Genomic DNA, 20186 nt, shown 5'->3' with positions numbered 1-20186 from the left:
GAATGCAAACACAATCAGCGCAAAGTGCAAGGTGTCACATGCCCACAGTTCGTATGAATAGAAATGGAAATAGCCAGTGAATCATTGTGTATTCACTTTGCCCAACTATTCAAAGTGCTCCCCGTAAAGCGGCCATTACGGTAAATAGGTAATTGAATAGGTGTCCGGCGAATCACGTTTGCAATTTCGGGAGAATGGAATATAATAAGTTGCTTAGTTTATCCCCATAGAATAGTGCTTGTATCGCTATAGTATTTGATTTACGACCAATTTTTGTTAATCGCGCTTCGACAGCACGTGGCGCAGAGATCATTAACGTTTTGCGGTAAACAAAACGCCTGTTTTAAAAAACAAATTGCAAGTTAAACAGAATAATGAGTTTTCGTTATTGCAAATAGAAAAGACAACAAATAAAGCGTAACACTTTAGATAATATCTATTATGAAATATCATTGGCAAGGGATTGCTTTGCAATAAATTTGTATGATAACTTTTTTTTAGTGATATAGTTATTAACTCTTCAGATTTAAAATCTAAATTTAAACGCTTAAATGCAACTATGTGCACTTTGCCACCTCTGACGTCAATGGCTTGATTTATTTACCCCAAATTTTTCATGCACACTCTCATATAGAAATGAATCCCACACAGTAAACTATATATTTGTTGGCATGCCACTGAAACTGCCCTGTCTAATAACTGGCACATTGCGGTGAATAAATGCTCAATTGTCTTAGATATAAATCTTATTATATAATTGCGAAGAAAGGGTACACACACACGCTTGCAGCCGGTAAATCAGTATTTCATGTGCCTGTGTGGGAAGGCGAAGAACACGAACCAGTTTCAAGTGTGCCAATTAGGTATTCCAGCTCGAGTCTTAACTCCCCCAAGACCACTTCCATCTGTGCCTTTGTGACATGTGCTAAAGTGGAGAATTATATGTGTACACAGGGAATAACGTATGTGACCACAAAAATACCATAAAAGGAATATAAGTAATGAAAACTTATTTATTTTATTTTGATAAGAAAGTTGATAAAATTAGCAGAAATATAAATTCAAATTTATTTTTTTTATAATAAGATTTTTAGTCTAGATTTTTCCCAGTGCATTTATTTCGATAGAAGCTTAGGGCTGGCAACCTCAGTGGTTTTGAAAATGTAGCATCCACTTATTTTTCAAGGTCATGATTAAAGGGCGGAGAAATTCATAAGCTGTTGTTTTGGGAAATCGCTCTTGAGCGAAACCATAAGCTCGATTGAATCATTTGCATGAGCAGTTACGAACACACGTGGCTGGCACACGTGGCTGTGCTTGAGGATAATGCAAGAGCCACCCTTCGAATTTAAAGTAATCCCCTGACTCGAGCACCGAGTTTTCCATGTGCTGTAATTTCCTTTTAATGGCCAAGTGTTGCATACTTTCGTCGACGACCTAGTTGCGAGGAGCGTTTGTGGATATTTTTAGCCAACTCGCAGGTGAATTCAGGCCTTGGCTAACAAGTGCCACTGGCCAATAAATAAGTACGGGCACGTACAGCGGATCTGCTTGAATAAGGAGAGAAGGAGCCGCCACCTAAGCGTCCTGCTGAGCCAACGCATGTCAATGTCATTGCGTGCCCAGCATGGCAGAGGAGGAAGGGTCATCCTGCTGACGTCCTTCGATGACCTCTGGCCGGCCATTGAACCCATTATTGCACGACACGGTGCACGCTTCACCACAAAAGTGGGCCAGGCAGTCCAGCCAAACGCCATTTGCATGCCAACCTGGCCACAAGTGACCTAGGATGCGTTTCGTTTCCCCAAAGAAAATCCTTCTGCACTCGGAACGTGCCGCAGCTGCAAGGAAACCACACAAGGCTCACCTCGTTCAGGAATAAATAAATGTATATAAATAGAATTCACTTGGAAAAGAAGTCCGAAGATTTATTGGCCAAATAAAAGATAGAGCCATCTGAATTATTAGCACACAAGAATTTGTCATGCATTTATTTTGGGTAAATATAAATGGGAATTGATAAATCCTTTTCAGGCAGAGAAATGAATAATAATTTAATTTGTTAAATTTGTTCCCTTGAAGTAGGCAATATTTTCTGAAATGAATGCAAGAGTTGCCTCAAGGTTTCTTTTAACATTTAATATTTAGGTTTATTATTAATTGTTATTTAATATTAATATTTAAGTGGTTTAAAAATATGGATCTTTATGAATGCATCTTCGATATAAAAATCATTATTATTTATTGATTTAGTTACAGTTTAATAATTTTACATTCTTATCACTTAATATTTTCTAGAAACTGTAGACAAAGGAACGTGGCCGATTACAAGCTCAATCTTAAGTTACTTTCGTTTATTGCCCTTGGTGGTTCTCCCAAGCAATACTCGAATCTCAAGTCTTTCCCGCCGATATCAGCTGATATTGTGTGACGTTAATGGCCAGTCCCAGGCCCATAAGTCTACCAACTGTCCCTAATTAGTTGCCAATGGGCGCCAGCCAAGCGCCTAATCCAAACTTATCTGGAGTGTGCAATTGCGCCTTGTGACTTAGCGGTCACTTTAATGTTAATGAGCCATCAAGTCGAGGTATTAAGATCTTAGGCCAGTTTTATGATCTTAATATGATGATGATAAATATGCAAAACTCTGCTACAGCTGACTTTGGAATGTCAGTGGCATTAGGCGCCTATATCAGCGAAGTTCAAACAGCTGAAATAAAGGGGATAAGCTCAGGAAATGCCCGAGCGATTATGACATCGACGGTGCTTTTGGCTTTGGGCAAACTGTCGTAAGGAGCCGGGAGACACCTGATGGCTCTCCTGTCACGCTGGTCAACAAAGCTATCCATAAATTCAGACTCGCGACTGTCACTCCCATATCTGTATCTATCTGTATCTGTATCTGTATCTGGAGCGGTAGCTATAGCTGTATCTGTATCTGTACCCCTATCCGAATCTGGATCTTTGCTGGCGCATGACTGCTGTTGACTCAGCGCGACTTTTCGCTGACGGATCCGTGCGCAAATATTAGCAACAAGTGCAAGCACGAATTTACGACAGTTGACATTGACTTATCTCTTCCGAAGGGGGTTTCTGAAACAAAACTAGTAGCCTTTCAGGTTGGTGGGACATCCATGGGGTAAACTAAATTTGTTTGATCAGGTCTAGACTTTAAACTGCGACTGTTTGGTCTGATTTATCTTAAAGAGGGTTCTATAAGTCAGGAAATATGTTTTCCAAATGACTAATGGCAAATATTGGAGCTAAAACATAACAAAGGAAATGCAAATATACCATAAAATAAAATAAATAATCCATTTTAGATTATAATGTGTATTTTAATATAAAAGTTAATTATTTTCTTTAGCTTCGAACTTGAGCTCACTATTTAATTAAGTTAGTTTCTCTTATTTATGGCCGTACTATTTTATGTGCTCAGCTGTCCCTCGTAGGAAGTTGAACCCGGCAGCAATTTCTATTATCTCCGCAAGCTCATTAACACACTCATTAGGAGGGCCATCCTGTTGTTTTACGGCCCACTTTGACCCCGGACGGAGAACAATGGCAATCAAAGTGAGGAGCAGAACGAGGACAGGCAATACTCCATCACATGTCACCAGAGTTATTTCGAGCCCGTCTGTTGACCGTTATTTTCTAGAGAAAAGCTAGAGATTTTCCAGGGTCGGGATTTTCCAGAGGTCAGCAAATAGTTTAGAGTCGAATTCGGTTCAAAGTTGAGCGCTCGCCGAGTGGCAATAAATTTATGCTGATTGCCCGAAATTGGATGTAACCGACCTGCCGCAACATCCGAAGGATACACCAAAGGATACACATGTTTTCCGAGCAAGAGAGCATTAAACTTAGGGTGTCTTTGACCGCCACTCCTGGCTGATTTATGTGGATTTTAAGTGAGTGAACCGCTTTAAATCCCGTAGCCAAACAACTCCCTTGTATGCAAATCGGATAATGGTTAATGGAGCACTAAGAGCTGCATTACTGTATCTACAGTGTGCACAGCATTCAATGGGGTTCGCAGAGGTACTTCTGGGAAAAGTCCCCTGGCAGGCGACTTTTAATTGCCAATCGATTTCCCCCTCGGCCACGCTTCAATGGGGAAAACTTTCCGCGCTGCACTCAAAGGAAACCAATAAAACTTGGTCAACTCTCAAGTGACGGTCAACGTGTTGTTCAAGGTTATTGTGAGTGCGAGTGCTCAGGCTCCTCGAAAAAGTAGAGGGGAACAGTGCAGTCAAGGTCAGTGGCAAGGGTGGGTGGTTAGGAGGATAGGTGGGTGGTTGGGTGGTCTGTAGAGCCAAGCAAACAAGCGGACGCCAACGGGAAGCGGATGCCCAGACAGGGCAATTACCATAATTGCCATGCACATATGCGTATAAGTTGTCTGCAAGCCCCTTGCATGCATAAGTGAGGCAGCTTCGGTTCAAGGACACGCTTCAAATTGAACCGGAAGGATCCGGATACAGGATTCCGGATTCCAGAATGAGGATTCCCGGCGGGCGTTGAATTGCAAATAGTTTCGCCATTAGCTGTCGTGCAATTTGCATGACCATCAGCATCCCACAACTAATGAGCTATCCGAATCCGAGACCCACTTGTCAACCTGTCGAAGTGGGTTTTCTCTGGGATATTGACCCGATTCACATAGCTATACAAGAACTTGGCATAATTCTCATTATTTTGCAATATTTTCACGCCTTTCCCGCTGCTCACAGCTGTTGGCCATTTGGATGGGGGCCAGTTTTCTTGTACAGCTAAATAATCTATTTCTGGGGATGCGTGCTAGCCCTTGGCAACCGCCGATCGGATAACCGTAGGAATAACCAAAACACAAATATGGCGTCTTCTTTATCGCTAAAAATAAAATATTTTTAGAATCCAAAACATGCCCAGCCATTTAAAACTGATAAGAATGGCTTGTAAAGAATTAGCATGATTCACAAAAATAGAATAATAATATTTTGGATAAGACCATTCATTTAAACTCCCTTTTGATAGTAAGTCTGCTTTGCATTCAAATCTATGGGCCAACGTTGCGTATGAGTAATATATGGGTAAAGTAAGATTAGATTATTAATTTAAAACGAAGCCAACGTCAAAGCTGTAGGGTAATCCCAGCTAATCTATAGCCTCATTAAATGTTTATGTACACTGGTAAAAAAAAAATGGTAAATGTCACTATTTTACCATTGTTTCAATTATTTTTCCCAACGAAATAGATCCTAACATGAAAATAGTAAAATCGTATATGGCGCATAGTTAATAATGTTTTAAATATTTTTATAGTAAATTCAAAGATTTTTGTATTTGATTTGACTATTTTTTTTATCCAGAATCTTGTAATAATAATTTACAAATTTGTTTTTTTTTTTCGAGTGAGCGCCTAAAGTATTTACTTTAATTTTGAAATGCAGTTATTTATTGTCATTACAATCAAAAATATTACTTAAACTTAAAAGAGCATTCTGCCTCGATAGGAAATAATATGGGCATGGCTCAGGGGTCAAGGGCTAGGTTCTGATACTATTTTGTGCTCGGGGGTACCAGGTTCAAGTCCCGCTGACACCACAACTTATTTTTTTTTTTTTGTAATTAGTAATTCTTACAACTTTTTTAATACAATATTGTTCTTATAAATGTTAAGGAAATGTTAAATACGCTTCTTAAAAACTTTTTACTTACTCTGCCTCAGACGGTTTCGAACCGGGGTCCTCTTGCGTCAGAGGTAGATGCCTTACCCATTGATCCATCGCACCATGTTACGCGCGAGTGGATAAGTTCAACTTAAATGTAAAGTTAACACGATCCATAACACATATAACTTTTTAAAACTAAAAATGCTACTTTTCACTCATACATTTTATGGAAATTTAATTTAATATTATTTGAATCTTGACTTTCAAAATAATTGTGTCAAATAAACTTTTTATTCAAAATAAATAGCGAAAGTATTTAATCGGATCAGAAAAAACATTGATTATACTATGTATATAACTTACTATTTACAATACTAAAAACTACTATTGCGACTTTGGTTTTCAACATCAGTAATATCATTTCAAATATAATTCCCTTCGATTTTATTATTTTTATATTTGAATGAAGGTTTAAATATGCTTTTTATTAAAATCAATGATTTATTTATTTGATTTAACTATGAAAAGTAGTAAATGAAATCAACTAAAAAAATATTTGATTTTACTATGCGTTTTTTATACCAGTGTACCCTAAATGTTTTTCTGTTGAATAACCGAGTGGAATTTAAAGGGAAGTTGATGCTTCAAATGAAATATATGTCAAGTGGTAAGGGTACTTTAAATTTAACCCAAATTAAATGCATATTATATAAAATAATAATAATTTATGAAAAATTGACAACGAAATCAGGAATGCCAATTTGAACTTGGACAACTGATTTGTAGTGGCTTGAATTTATGAATTGAAAACCACCTTACTCATGGTTCTTGCTGGGGAAACACCCGTTCCCCTTGGAGTCAGCTGACCCAGCCACAAATAATCTTTGGCTATAAATCGAGGGCGCGGTATTTGAGTCAAGTGTGTCCATAAAAATCACGACGTTGATTTGAGAGCTTTATCGGTCAGGTAGCCGTAGACTGTACTCTGCTATCCCGGACTTCTTCGTCTGGCTAATTACACCTATCTAATCTGCAGAAGTTCTTTTTCTGGCTACCGCGAGGTGGTTAAGCCAAGACTAATTACTATATAGTCGTGTCGCCCGGTCATGCGACCAGATATTTCTGCCTCGCGCGGTGGCAATCTTTATGCTTTGCTAAAATTGGATGTTTGCTGGTTACTTAGTTCCCTAAATTAGGCAGCTTAGATGTTGTTTTGGTGTGGGAAACATTTTATGATAATGTGCCTATATGTCAATCTCATAATTTTAGTACCATACCATCATATACCCATCATAGAAATCGATGGAATATTCAATTTCTTCAGGGAACAAAATCACAGATATATAAACTCTACAAGAAGAAAATCTATTTTATCATATTCGCAGCTGAGAAATTCTTACCCCATTATAAGTACATCTGTAAACCCTATTAAAACCCTTTAGATAGTTTCCCTTCCAGAAAAGACGAGTTGAGTATCTGCTGGCTCGAATTCAACAGCTTCTGCTTTTCCTGGCCGTTTTTCTCTTTTTCCCCGTGCTGATCTTCAGCACCTTCAAGTTCTTTGTACTGGAACCGCTGAATGGAAGTAGCGATACGAATGTGGCGATTGGATCTGCTGTGGCCACAGTGATAGTGATGCATGTCCTGATCACTGGCTACATCCTGCGCCTGATCTTCGTGCAGGAATTCTCGCGCATGGAGCAGCTTGAGGTTTGGGCCGAGTGGGAGGTCCTGGTCCCCCTGCAGACCCAGAAACATGGCACCGTTTTCATAGTCCTGCTGCTGATGTCCTACTGCTCCCTGATAATCGGCTTTCCCATCGCCACCTTTTTTGCCCTAAAGTTTGTGGTGCTCAAGAGTTTCGCCCACATTGATGCCGACATTATTTCGGCCATTTGCACCGTGGTTGCAGTTCATGCCGCCGTTGGCTTCTACATTTACCGGGTCATCTACACGAAGAGTGCTAAGGGCATTCGGGAAAGCGGAAAGATGTCCTTGTAAAAAATGTGATATTAATTCTTCAATATACCCAAAAGAAAGCACGTTACTTTCCTATTCTACTTTTATCTCAAACACTTCCTGCATTCTGGGAAATGTATTTCCGTGGAAATATTTTCGCCAATGTAAAATATACTTCCCCCACGATGATTTGTGTTTTTTGGTCTGGTGAAAGTTGTATGTGTTGGAAACGCATTTCAGCTGTCACTTTGGTTTTTACTCCTTGACGGGCATATGACCGGGAATATCATATCAGGGACAAAGAACGACTGCAGCCAAAGACTTTTCGCGTGGAAAGTTTACCAGATTGACGAGCCCCCGACATGACAACTGCCAGAATTAAATGCTATGGCGTGGGGTTATTTATTGCCCATATCGGCTGATTTCTGTCGGCTGCCCGAGAACATTGTATAAATACTTTCTTGACGCTGTCGGAAAGTAACAGGTGGCACTTGTGACTTAAGCATTCGCCATTGACCTGGAAATTATTTGAAAATTGCAGAATCCACGAAAAAGAATTTGACCCCGCGGCTGCTTGGATTTAAATTTAGAAATTAAACATTTAAACAGAAAATTGATTAATATTAACTGATACTTTAAAACTTGTTAATCAAGTTGAAAATGTAAAAATAAATATACAACATTTAAAATTATAATTTTAAAAATATAAGTAACAATTTTTATTTCTTTAGAAATTCGATATATTTTTAGCTTTTAAGTAATTTCTAATCAAACTTAAGGCAAAGTATTTTCTTTTGTATCCCGTAATTTTCTTACCATAGTTTCCCCTATAGCTTTACAACTTAAAACCACAGAATATCACTTGTGACAGTTTCATTTTGTCAACTGCCAGGCAGAATTAGCTTAGTTTGATGTTAAACGAACGTGAGGATTTGTCTTTGTCCGCATTGACACCCCTGTGATGGGCAATTAAATGGTTCGGCGGCAATAATAATTGTCGTTTTATGCGATGCACACGCGGCGAAACTAACAAGGCGATGGCAAGGCGTCGCAATATTAAAAACAAAGTGCCAGCGGGAAATTCACATGTTTATTTGTTCTAGATGAAAGGCCGAATATATTGTAACAACTTGCAGTGCGAATGCTGTTGGCTCGAGCGCAGCTAGTTGACTGGGTAAACAAACAGTGGGCAGCAAGTAAACAAGCGGCCCAGAGCAACAGGTGCATCCCGTCCAGCATCTCTCCAGGCGCATGTGCATAAGTTCCGGGAGAATGAGCGGATTAGATGCAGCCAAGTGATCTCTAAGCTGTAATTGGAGAGGTGCGAGTAAGTCTAGTTCAATACCTCAAACTATTTCATTTGTCAACCCTTATTAAGCAATTAAATTAACAAAATCTAACTAACGGAAAATCAATTTGTATTTAAATTTGAATCTTACACACTATTGTAGTGCTGCCATACTGTCATAAAAAACAAAGGTCTGGCAGCACAATGTATGCACCGACGCCATCTATCGGGATAACAATAAACAAGCAAGCAAACCAAAAGATGGCGCCACTGAAAATTCAAATAAACAAGCCGTTACTTTTTAAAATCAGTTAAATCTTTACTTTAAATTTGAAAACAATAAAAAAACAGAATCACTACATCCTAGATATAAAGTTCACTACCAATTTGTTTCACTTCACAGTTGCCTGCTGTAAAGTCCCATCAAAAATAGCTCGAAAATGTCGCTAATCTACAATTCGGAATGGGGCTATTTAGAGGCCATAACGCGTGGCTTCAAGAACGGCATGCTGAAGAACTCGGACTACCTGAACCTCACCCAGTGCGACTCCCTCGAGGACGTGATGATCAGCATCCAGGGCACCGACTATGGCATTATTTTCGGCGGTGACAAGAGCGATCCCTGCGTGGAGGTGATCGAGAAGTGCTTGAGGGACCGTCTGCTGCAGCAGTACTACTACATACGCAGCCATTCTACGGAGCCACTGACCACGTTTATGGACTACATCCGCTATCCCTTTATGATCGACAACGTGGCTCTGCTCATAGCTGGCCTGAATAACCACCGATCCATGAAGCGTCTGCTGAAGATGTGCCATCCGCTGGGCGAATTCGACCAACTGGGCGCCATCGAGGTGGCCACCAACTCCTCGGAGCTCTTCGACGCCATCCTGATTGACACGCCCATCGCCCAGTTTGTGCCACCTGATCTGCCCGTGGAGGATCTGCGGTTCCTCGACGTCGAGATTGTGCGGGCCCACCTGTACCGAGCCTATCTGGAGAAGTTCTACGCCTATTGCCAGAATCTGGGCGGCAATACGGCCAATGTGATGTCCAATCTGTTGTCCTTTGAGGCAGATCGTCGGGCCATCACCATAGCTGTGAATTCCATAGACAGCGATATTACGTAGGTTTCCTGAAGAATAGATCTGCACCCAAAAAAATCAATATGAATCAATCATATGGTCAATTTTACCTTATTTAAGATCAATTTCAATTTGACCTGACCTCAGGTGATTTTGACCTGGGTTTTGCATGACCTGAAGTTTACAGGGTCATATCGATTTTACGATGACATGCTATTTTTTGTGTGAGAAGTGTTTAATATATTTTTTACCGCACAGACCAAAGGAGCGTCTCAAGATGTTTCCCACCTGTGGCTATCTGCCCAAAATCGCCCTGGCCAGCATGTCCACCTTGAATGACTCGGATAAGATTAGGGACGTGTGCAATATGTTCGATGGATACGGCAAGATGTTCGACAACATCGAGCGGGACACCGACGGCATGATCACGCTGGAGGACCGCTTCCTCGCCTACGAGGCCAAGAAGAATGTGCAGACCTTCCTGCAGCAGTTCCAGTTCGGGGTCTTCTACTCGTTCATCAAGCTCAAGCAGCTGGAGTGTCGCAATATCGTGTGGATCAGCGAGTGCATTGCGCAGCGGCAGACGGACAAAATCAATGCCTACATTCCCATACCCTTTGACTAATAACTAAGATATTGTTTATTATTTTTAGCCAGGTTAACATGGCCTGCATTCAAAGGATTGTTTTTTTCGTTATAATTTTAAAATGACTGTTGCTTAATTCTAAATTTATAAATTCATTAAATAATATTAACACATTTCTTTTTTAGGTTGAAATATTGCTAAATCATTTAATACTTTTTTCAATATTTTATTAAATTTTGGAAATGTTGCAAAAAAAATCTACTCTACGGCCTTGAATACTTATCGGTATAGCCTACCTTAGGTATTTAAAAATGACGTGTTTTGTCGCCAAAATTGGATACGTACTACGTATCCACAAAACACGTCATTTTTTAATACCTAAGGTATTTACAGCGTGCAATCATGTGTTCCAAAAAGCATTCTGTCTCCTTACGCAATTTCAGCCGAATGCAGATTGCGCCACTGGGGTGGTCGTTTGAATTGCGCGCCAGAATTGAAGTGAAATTAAACTGTGGTTTTTCTGCATGACCGTTTCGAATATCTTTGGTATATTGGTATTTAAAAAGTATTTTTTCCGCGAGCCCGACGGTGTCATCGCTCGTTTGGGTTTGTGTCAATGGTAAATCGTAGAAATGTAAAAAATAAAACTTTATAATTTTTTACCCTATTGTTCCTATGGGAGCTATAGGATATAGACGTCCGATCGGGTCGATTTTCAAACTTGATCTGCTTTTAAACTGAGCTCGCACTGCGTTACAAACTTCTGACCAAAATTACACAGGTATAAAAATCAACATTGAAATAGTGTATAGGGTATAATATTCATATAAAATAAAAATATTTATTTTTATTCAAAAAGTATCGTTATACGTACTACGTAATATGAGCATAAATAAAACTTACGTATTGGGTTTGTGTCAATGGTGAATCGTAGAAATGGTGTGGCTTTTGGGGATTTTTAAAAAATACCCACCAGCAATTATTTTGTTTCTCCATTTTCCACCTTCCACTCTTTCGCCCCGACGGGACGGTCATACCCTAAGATGTTGGCAAACGAAACGAACAAGCTGCTGCTTTCCTCGCAGCAGGAAAAGCCCAATCACTACACGTAAATAGCTGGAAATGTGTTTATAGTGGCCCGAACTGACCCCCCCTCGTTTCAGCTACCTGAAGGAGTTCCGCGTGGAGCAGTGCCAGTCCTTTCTGCAGCACAAGTGCAACCAGCATCGCCCCTTCGTCTGCTTCAATTGGCATTTTCAAAACCAGCGTCGGCGTCGCCCCGTGAGAAAGCGCGACGGCACCTTCAACTACAGCGCGGACAACTACTGCACCAAATACGACGAGACCACTGGCATCTGTCCCGAGGGCGATGAGTGAGTATCCTGTAGATATCCTCCAGATTCGAAGTCCCAGATTGCCTGATGAAATCGCTGTAAATGGGAGAGGGGGTGAGACAGCAATAGCGAACGACGTAGTATTTTTTCGTTTCCTCTTTGGGCTCTCGTTCCTTCGCGATGTGTGTGTATCTCTTGTCTTCGTGTTTACAAACAAAAACCAAGGTGCGGGGTGCGCGGGGCTCGGCGTCGTCTGGAAAGCTAAAAGTGAAATTGTAAGTGCGTATGTGGGTGTGGGTGTTGGGTGGCTTTTGCGGATCTGTGCGTGTGTGTGAGTGTCTGTTTGTAGGCGAGGTCACCACCGTGCAAAAGTGAAAGTGATTCCAGCTCTATTGGGCTGGCAAATTCTTATCAGCCTCCGCTTTTGGCCTTGTGGTGGTGGTTGTTGCTCTTTCGCCGTATACACACACCACCGCTACAAGTGTGTGCGTCATTGTTTTTATTGCGTTTCGCTTTTGCGTGTTTTCTTCTTCGTTTATTTTGATTTTCCCCCGGCAGCTTCGAAATGTACAGTTATTGTCGCTGGCGAGCTTTGGAGAAAAGCTCTGCCGAGCGCAAGAACGGGCTAAAAGTAATACGCAATTGCAAACGTTCTGCGGGAAACAACAACATCAACACAGGCGGAGTTTATGACCCAGACTCGAGGCCCGACCTCTGACCCCTATTTTATCTGCTTATTCTTCAAGTCTCATTACTTGCAGGGTATTAAAAGGTACCTTGTTTTCATTGTGAGGTTCGCAGGATGTAAATAGATAGTGTTTCTGGACCTATAAAGTAGTTACAGTGGAACCTCCTAAATGCAATTCACTATTTGTTAGAAATTAGAATTATTCACCTAATTATAAAAAAAAAAATCTTGAAAAAAGAATATATGTATACTGATAAATACTATAAGCTTGGAATGTTCTACAATCTTTATCAGTTCTTAGAAATCAGAAACTTCACTCGGTAGATTTAATTCCCTTGTTGAATTGGACATGGGTCAGAAAGAATTTTTCATTATCAGTAAAATTTCGTATAATAACTAATCATACTAAGGGCCGTTTTCTCGTCCGTTTGTTAAATTTAAAGTAGGGTTAAAACCTTGAAATCGTATGGGAAATTATTGTTTTATTGTTTTGAATTTAACAAACGGACAAGAAAACGGCCCTAATAATGATAAAAAGAAAGATAAACTCTTTCTTTTTAGGATATCTCATAGTCGGTTTACTCTACTTTAGAGCCCTTTATAGCCTCCTTTGACGTCACTAAAATTCCCTTCCACCCATTTAGATGCCCCTTCTTACACCGCACTGCCGGAGACACCGAGAGGCGCTACCACTTGCGCTACTACAAGACATGCATGTGCGTCCACGACACCGACAGCCGGGGCTACTGCGTCAAGAACGGACTACACTGCGCCTTCGCCCACGGAGTGCAGGACCAGCGCCCACCGGTCTATGACATCAAAGAGCTGGAGACCCTGCAGAATGCCGAGAGCACCCTGGACAGCACAAATGCTCTAAATGCCCTGGACAAGGAGCGTAATCTGATGAACGAGGACCCCAAGTGGCAGGACACCAACTACGTGCTGGCCAACTACAAGACAGAGCCCTGCAAGCGCCCGCCGCGCCTGTGTCGCCAAGGATATGCTTGTCCACAGTACCACAACAGCAAGGACAAGCGTCGCTCGCCCAGGAAGTACAAGTACAGGTGGGGAGACTCCTTTAGATTACTTAAATCCAGACTTAACAGTGTTATCCTTTAGGTCAACTCCTTGCCCCAATGTCAAGCACGGCGAGGAATGGGGCGAGCCGGGCAACTGCGAGGCCGGCGACAACTGTCAGTACTGCCACACACGCACCGAGCAGCAGTTCCATCCGGAAATATACAAGTCGACCAAGTGCAACGATGTCCAGCAGGCCGGCTACTGTCCGCGCAGCGTCTTCTGCGCCTTTGCCCACGTGGAACGTAAGTACAAAAGAGTAGCCACCCTAGCAGCTAATCCTCAGCTTTCAGCGCTGTGCTCCACAACCAGTTGTCGTAGGGAATTGTGTAGGGACCAGTTATTATTTGCCTGTTCTAACTCTATGTTTGTCTTTTACTCGCCTCATCAATCAACCCGCAAAAAACCGTTTCAAACTACCGTAAACCTATTGAATCCTTTGAATATCAATGCATCAATCAATGTTCGCTTTGCCGTTCGGTGTCGCTTGCCCATGTAACCATTCCCAATCCAAATAAAGCATGCTCAATTGCCGAGGAGAAAGTGCGGGATCACGAGGTATCCCTGAGCGAGCTTATTTCCAATGCCTTGCCCGACCTAAAGGCCCAGGATGCGTTCCAAAGGGGCGATAATGTACGTATTACCGAACCAGTAACACTCATCCAAATCCAAGCCATCGATGTGCATCGCCTAATCCCAAATAATACTACCACACACACATCGTTCGTCGTTCTAATCCAGCTAACCAACATCAGCTAACTGCTTAACACTCTCACCAAACCATTCAATCCTGTGGCCTGCTCTCATTGCGATCCTCGATTTTTTCTTTCTGTTTCGTTCTCTTCGTAGTTGTTGAGCATTGATGGTAATAGTACCAATAAAATGTTGGTAGATGCTTTGGAAAACACAACAAATTCCAGCAAATTTTTAAGTTTCTCACGACCCCTGGACAGTCGTTGTGAGTATTCGAGAGTCCCGACATGCATACACCCAAGTTACACACCAGAATTCACTGTTCTTAATGTTGGTTGTGGACAAAAAATGTCAGCGCTAAGACAGCAAACGCCTTGCCCTGTGCCCCGTGCCCCACTTGCCTAACTTGAAACTTAATTAATTATTTGTCTTCACTCTTTGCAAGCAGCTTGCTCACTGGACGATCCGCGCGAGAACTCACTGTCGGCGAGTCTGGCCAATACTAGCTTATTAACACGTTCCTCGGCGCCAATTAACATTCCTAATACGACTCTAAGTAACTCAATTAACGGTAAGTCCTCAACCAGCCACGTTTCCCAACTAATTGCTAATGCCAATACTAATTCCATTTGCATAGATTTCAACTCAGGTGGCTTCGCCGTCAACATTCCCAGCAGCTCGCTCACCTACAGTCCCACCAACCATGCCAATCTCTTCAATGTGGACGCCTTCAACTATGGCGGTTCCAACAAGCTCAGCAATTCACTTTCGGCCACCCAGAACGAGAGCAGTCTCTTCTTTCCGTCGCGCATCATATCGCCCGGATTTGGCGATGGCTTGTCGATCAGTCCTTCGGTTAGGATATCTGAATTGAACACCATACGCGACGACATCAACAGCAGCTCAGTGGGAAATAGTCTGTTTGAGAACACTCTGAATACGGCCAAGAATGCGTTCAGTCTACAATCGCTGCAGTCGCAAAACAACAGCGACCTCGGCCGCATCACCAACGAGCTGCTCACGAAGAATGCTCAGCTCCACAAGTTGAACGGACGCTACGAGGACATGGCTTGCAAACTGAAGATCGCCGAGCTGCATCGCGACAAGGCCAAGCAGGAGGCGCAGGAGTGGAAGGAGCGCTATGATCTGGCCCAGATACAACTTAACCTGCCGGCAGAGCTGCGGGACTTGTCCATACAGAAATTGAAGCAATTGCAGGTTAGTCCCTGAATTATATTCCATTTTTAAGTGCTTTAAATTCAAAAATCCCATTTCAGTCCAAGCTGCGCACTGACTTGGAGGAGGTCGATAAAGTATTATATTTAGAAAACGCCAAGAAGTGCATGAAGTGCGAAGAGAACAATCGTACGGTGACTCTGGAGCCGTGCAACCACCTATCCATCTGCAATACTTGCGCTGGCTCGGTCACCGAGTGTCCCTACTGTCAGGTGCCGGTGATAACCACCCACACCTAGAACATGTTTTATCAGCAACAGGACCACAAGTGGCCCTTTGGCTGAAAATCGGATACGGAAGAAGATTTCGATGGAATTCGGATGGATCAGCGGGATCAATAGCGCGAACAGCATGACAATGTGGTACTCACAAAGCAAACTTTAGTCATAAGCAAAAAGTTGAAACTTTTGATCGGTTAGCAGTTGTCACACGCCATATGTGCGTGTGGCAAAGAATATATAATTTATATTTCCACTCTACGCAAATTATCGTCATGAATATTAGCAATTACTAGGCACAAACTAATAATTGAATTAGATAGCAGCTCTAAACAAATAAGTATATCCTTTTATTTCTGTTTATTTTTTCTCAAAAACGACTACAGGAAAAAGTTTTAAATTTGATTTTTTACTATACTTTCATGTAACCAACTCTTTTTAATTTTGTTTAATATTTTATGTGTTTAAATCTAATCAACTGCACGAATTTGCAATATGTCTCATTTATTTTTTTTTACTCACATATATTTTGTGTATCCCTATATTTGTATTGAAATATGCTACACTTTCAGTCATATTGTACTTTTCACTAGTATTACTTAAGAAATTATGAGAACTAACCCATTGCAAGATGTAATGGTTGAAAGATATGATAAATATATAATATATTAATTTTTCTAGACACTTTTAGCAATTGACTATTAACAAATTTATAGAAACCAACAAATTGAACAAGTTAATAATCTTTAACAATGTATTGTCGCATAGAAGAGCAGCAAACATCCACAAACAAACAAAACCACCAGTGATTTTATATAAGCCGATTTTCAAACTGTATTTTATATGTATGTGTTTCAAACTTGTGAAAGCAAACTACAACTAAAAGCCAAGACGAGCGTCATAAAATCTAAGTAACTGACAGGTAATTAATCTTAGTCAGTACTCGCTTAAATGTTTTTTTTTCCAACTGCACAAAAGTAATTATAGACGTTAAAATGAATTGTAACTGAATGCGACAACGCTTTTCCTTATCGAAAATTCATTTTGGAATCCAAGTTGAATGTATTAAGACACTTTGCTTTTATTTAGGCTTCGGTAGGTGCAGCGTTTGTAACCAATGCCAATTACCAGCCACAAAATTACAAACTTACGTATATACTCTATTAGGTTATTTTGTGATTTATATAGTGCTTCAAGTACTTACTTTGCAGCTGACTTCAATCTTCATTTTACTTTCTTAGTCTCAACTGGACGCTTCCAATTTAGTAAAAGCAAAAAAAAAAAGAATCGTCAATGTCAAAACGTAATATTTAAGATATATGAAATCAAGCATTTGGCTGATGGTACCAGAACGAATATGAATAGATATATATTTATGGGAAATTTGAACGCAGATGAGTGTGATGTAGAAAGCATAAACAATAAAAGTAACTCGATACAGCGAAATGAACAGAGTTTAATGAAAATGTTAACCACAGTTAATGTAAAACCGTCTTCAAAAACCATTGTATTTTTCTGAAAAAATAAAGTTATTAAACGTAATCAATTGGTAGCTGTGGACAATGTTGAATGAATTTGAAACGCGATGTTAGCTAGTTGAGTTAAATTGATAAACATGTAATCAAAACGGAACTGTTTTGGGAATGAATTGAAAATGAAACAGCATAGGGCATTTATTGGACACAAAAGCAACACTATAAAGATATACAAAGAAAAAAACTATGAAATATATTATTACAAAGCTAACTAGGAAAGGCAGCGCAAAGGCTTTTATCTCTGTGTGTGTTTGTACTGTGTTTTGTAGAAGCCAAATCATCAAGAAATACAAATTAATAAACATAACAATAAACAAATGTGTGTTAACTTATAAATGCTTTAATAGTTTATGAAAAAGTGTACACAAAAGAACTAAAAATCACGATAACAAATAATGAGTAAATTGGTTTTATAATGGAGCTGTTGAGTCGCAAATCTAGTGTGTGAAATACCAAACTAACTACATGCATACCTCTCTCAGAAAATCCTTGACTCTCATTGACCGGGCACAGTTTAAAGTTTAAACATTTGCTAATTTACTTTATAAATCTTTACGAATATACATGGGATATCTATCGACTTACGGGTTTTCCAATCTCAATCCAAACCAACCAATGCAAAGCAATTTTACAACATGTCAAGAATCCATTTCACGCCATCTCTCACCTGTGAAGAATCAAAGCAGAAACCAGATCGAAAAGTATATGTACGTTACATACATATATATTTATAGATGACACATGTATTTTGTATACGCTACTGTAAGAGTGATTTTTATGTGATTTTGAAACTACTTGAATATGTGATCCAGAAATATATAAAAAACAAAAAAGAACAAAAAAATACAAATATTTATATATAAAAGCAAGCTCGCGACAGCAAACAGCAATAAAACAAATCAAATTGTAAACCAACTTGACTTTATGTACAACAACAATGACAACAAGAATAAATGTTGTAAAAACTCCAGCTCCATTCAGAAAACAAGAGGCAAAGAGGAGATTTTAATAGTTGACAAATTATGGACACACATAGAATATTGTCGTGTACACGTAGACCAGAAACATCAAAATCGTTAATGTCTAAAATATCAAATTGAATTAGTAGCTAGCTTATAGGGTTCTCAAAAGAAGAAATTACAAACGAGTATAAAAAGCAAAGGCAATTAACTTTCTAGCTCTAGAACAAAGAACAAATGTTTGCTACCAATTGTTTCAACTAGTTAATTCGTAATAAATTAACAAATTATAGAAAACTGTAACTAAAGGTTTAACACGATTAGTTAACCGAAAATAGCAACCAAATAACATGACAACTCTGAACACCGAACAGGAATTTTTATGATGAAATCGCGGAGACCGAGCAATTTGCAACCGAAAGTACTGTCTAGTATTTTAAACTTGTCTACAACAATTATGAATCAAATAGATTTATGCAATTTTGTGCGAACCAAGCCCACACAGACACACACAATAAGTGAAACACGATAAACTAAGTGGAATCAATATGAATAAAATTATTTTTTTCTAGAATACTACAAATGTGTGTCAAGACCTAAGTGAAATAAGCAGAATTTGAAACTTTTACTAGAAATAAACGCTGAACTAGATTCGAACAAATTCGACAGCTCTTCATAAGATAACTTACAACTAGCCTAGGCTATAGGTAATATGCAAAAATATATTTACCCAAATAGAATGTTTATGAAAATTGAATACTTCATTTCCGGTTCGTGTCTTGACTAAAGTTCTCCTGAGTTTTGATTAGTTTTTATATCTTCTTTTTGTTTACCCCTATTATTGGCTCTTGATATTAATACCGATGCGCTGATATTGGTCAGATGCCATAAAGCTCTTGACTTGTTCAGTTTCTTATCGGGGATTAATTGCTGCTGAAATGCGGTCAAAGCAATTTATTTTATCACTTGCAATATAAGTTAATGTACATCCCCAGATATTATAAAACGTAAAGACCAAACACAATATTTGCTTAACGATGTTTATTAGCTTACATTATTTTTCCTTTCTTTTCGTAGTGACTGACTCGGTTTATTCCCTAGCCTAACCGGCAATGTTGTGTGTTATTGCTAAAGTTATTGTGAAAAGTGAATATATATGTATAAATATTTAGGGGGAGACAGAATCAAGAAATTAGTAATGTAACTGAAATTGATGACAAAGCTACAAACAATAGACTCCGACTCAAAAGAAAACCCCTTCCACATCGTAGACAATGCAACATTAACAAATCAATTATTTAACTAGTTATGCCCACAGAGGATATGAATACAAAAAATATTTGAATATTTATATATATAACATATTACCTATGATAGCATTATCAAATTATTATCAAGCAAATTGTGTAGCAATTTAGTTATGTATTTCGAAATCGAGAACAAATGTTTGTCCAAGGCGACCACAAAAGCAACAAAAGCATCTGCCTCAATCCGAATATACACACCTCTATATATTTACGAACCTAAGTGTTGGCAATAATCGAGTGGACAGCAGGAGTTTCTATATAGGCATTTGCTATGGAGAGTTACTACTATGTAAACTATGCAATTAACAAATTGATAAATACAAATTACTATTTAAAAGAAAGATTAATAAAACCGTGTTTAAAGCAAGCCCCCCCTGAGTTCCTTTCCTAATTTGCCGACTGCCGATGAGAATGCCGCAATTTTTCGTGTTCTCTTTCCTTTTATTTGCAGTCTGCAGACAAGACAAAGCCAAGGCGCTTGGTTCCCATGCGTGATTTCAATCTGGCCCAGCAACCACAACAAAGAGCAGCAGAGAAAAGGGCAATATAAAAGGTAAAGGCAGAGCAACA

The 20186-nt window shown here is 39.6% G+C and overlaps 4 protein-coding genes across 6 annotated transcripts in view; 3 read left to right on the top strand and 1 right to left on the bottom strand.

Moving 5' to 3' along the window:
- Irk1 (Inwardly rectifying potassium channel 1) overlaps positions 1–8741 on the bottom strand; it is a 28015-nt gene extending 19274 nt beyond the window's left edge. Inside the window, exon 1 of the mRNA XM_070216778.1 lies at positions 8427–8741. The gene's annotated coding sequence lies outside the window, so the exon portion shown is untranslated. The remainder of the gene's footprint in view (positions 1–8426) is intronic.
- Positions 1609–7777, top strand: LOC108061408 (uncharacterized). Its single transcript, XM_044394293.2, has 2 exons — positions 1609–1728; positions 7110–7777. Exons 1-2 carry the CDS (start codon positions 1609–1611, stop codon positions 7650–7652), a joined length of 663 nt encoding a protein of 220 aa, XP_044250228.1. The 3' UTR covers positions 7653–7777.
- Positions 8742–9280: 539 nt separating the features above from the next.
- On the top strand, positions 9281–10738 carry VhaAC39-2 (Vacuolar H[+] ATPase AC39 subunit 2). The gene is made up of 2 exons (XM_017147512.3): positions 9281–10024; positions 10242–10738. Exons 1-2 carry the CDS (start codon positions 9339–9341, stop codon positions 10606–10608), a joined length of 1053 nt encoding a protein of 350 aa, XP_017003001.2. The 5' UTR covers positions 9281–9338; the 3' UTR covers positions 10609–10738.
- An 809-nt stretch (positions 10739–11547) lies between these two features.
- Positions 11548–19983, top strand: unk (RING finger protein unk). 3 transcript variants are annotated; one of them, XM_017147556.3, is made up of 9 exons: positions 11548–11677; positions 11733–11942; positions 13236–13655; positions 13711–13913; positions 14189–14301; positions 14518–14626; positions 14810–14932; positions 14999–15579; positions 15639–19983. In XM_017147556.3, the coding sequence occupies exons 1-9, from the start codon at positions 11613–11615 to the stop codon at positions 15834–15836; spliced, it is 2022 nt and encodes a 673-aa protein (XP_017003045.2). In that variant the 5' UTR covers positions 11548–11612; the 3' UTR covers positions 15837–19983. The 3 variants fall into 3 exon arrangements, 2 of the variants coding, with proteins under 2 accessions (XP_017003045.2, XP_017003046.1); XR_011418940.1 differs by lacking the exons at positions 14518–14626; positions 15639–19983 and having other exon boundaries at positions 14999–15184; XM_017147557.3 differs by lacking the exons at positions 14189–14301; positions 14518–14626.
- The last annotated feature ends 203 nt before the right edge of the window (positions 19984–20186 follow it).

This window comes from Drosophila takahashii, chromosome 3R (genome assembly GCF_030179915.1).
Source record: "Drosophila takahashii strain IR98-3 E-12201 chromosome 3R, DtakHiC1v2, whole genome shotgun sequence".
In the NCBI taxonomy this organism is placed as follows: Eukaryota; Metazoa; Arthropoda; class Insecta; order Diptera; family Drosophilidae; genus Drosophila; species Drosophila takahashii.
The sequence above is the reverse complement of the archived record's forward strand: the minus strand, read 5'-3'. Positions and strand labels throughout refer to the sequence as shown.

Coding starts and splice junctions, on each gene's coding strand:
- unk (XM_017147556.3), top strand. CDS start 11,613: ATGTTGGCAAACGAAACGAACAAGCTGCTGCTTTCCTCGCAGCAGGAA. Junction 11,678..11,732: donor GAAAAGCCCAATCACTACAC/GTAAATAGCTGG, acceptor CCCTCGTTTCAG/CTACCTGAAGGAGTTCCGCG. Junction 14,627..14,809: donor ACGACCCCTGGACAGTCGTT/GTGAGTATTCGA, acceptor CTTTGCAAGCAG/CTTGCTCACTGGACGATCCG.
- LOC108061408 (XM_044394293.2), top strand. CDS start 1,609: ATGTCATTGCGTGCCCAGCATGGCAGAGGAGGAAGGGTCATCCTGCTG. Junction 1,729..7,109: donor GTGCACGCTTCACCACAAAA/GTGGGCCAGGCA, acceptor TTTCCCTTCCAG/AAAAGACGAGTTGAGTATCT.
- VhaAC39-2 (XM_017147512.3), top strand. CDS start 9,339: ATGTCGCTAATCTACAATTCGGAATGGGGCTATTTAGAGGCCATAACG. Junction 10,025..10,241: donor TCCATAGACAGCGATATTAC/GTAGGTTTCCTG, acceptor TTTACCGCACAG/ACCAAAGGAGCGTCTCAAGA.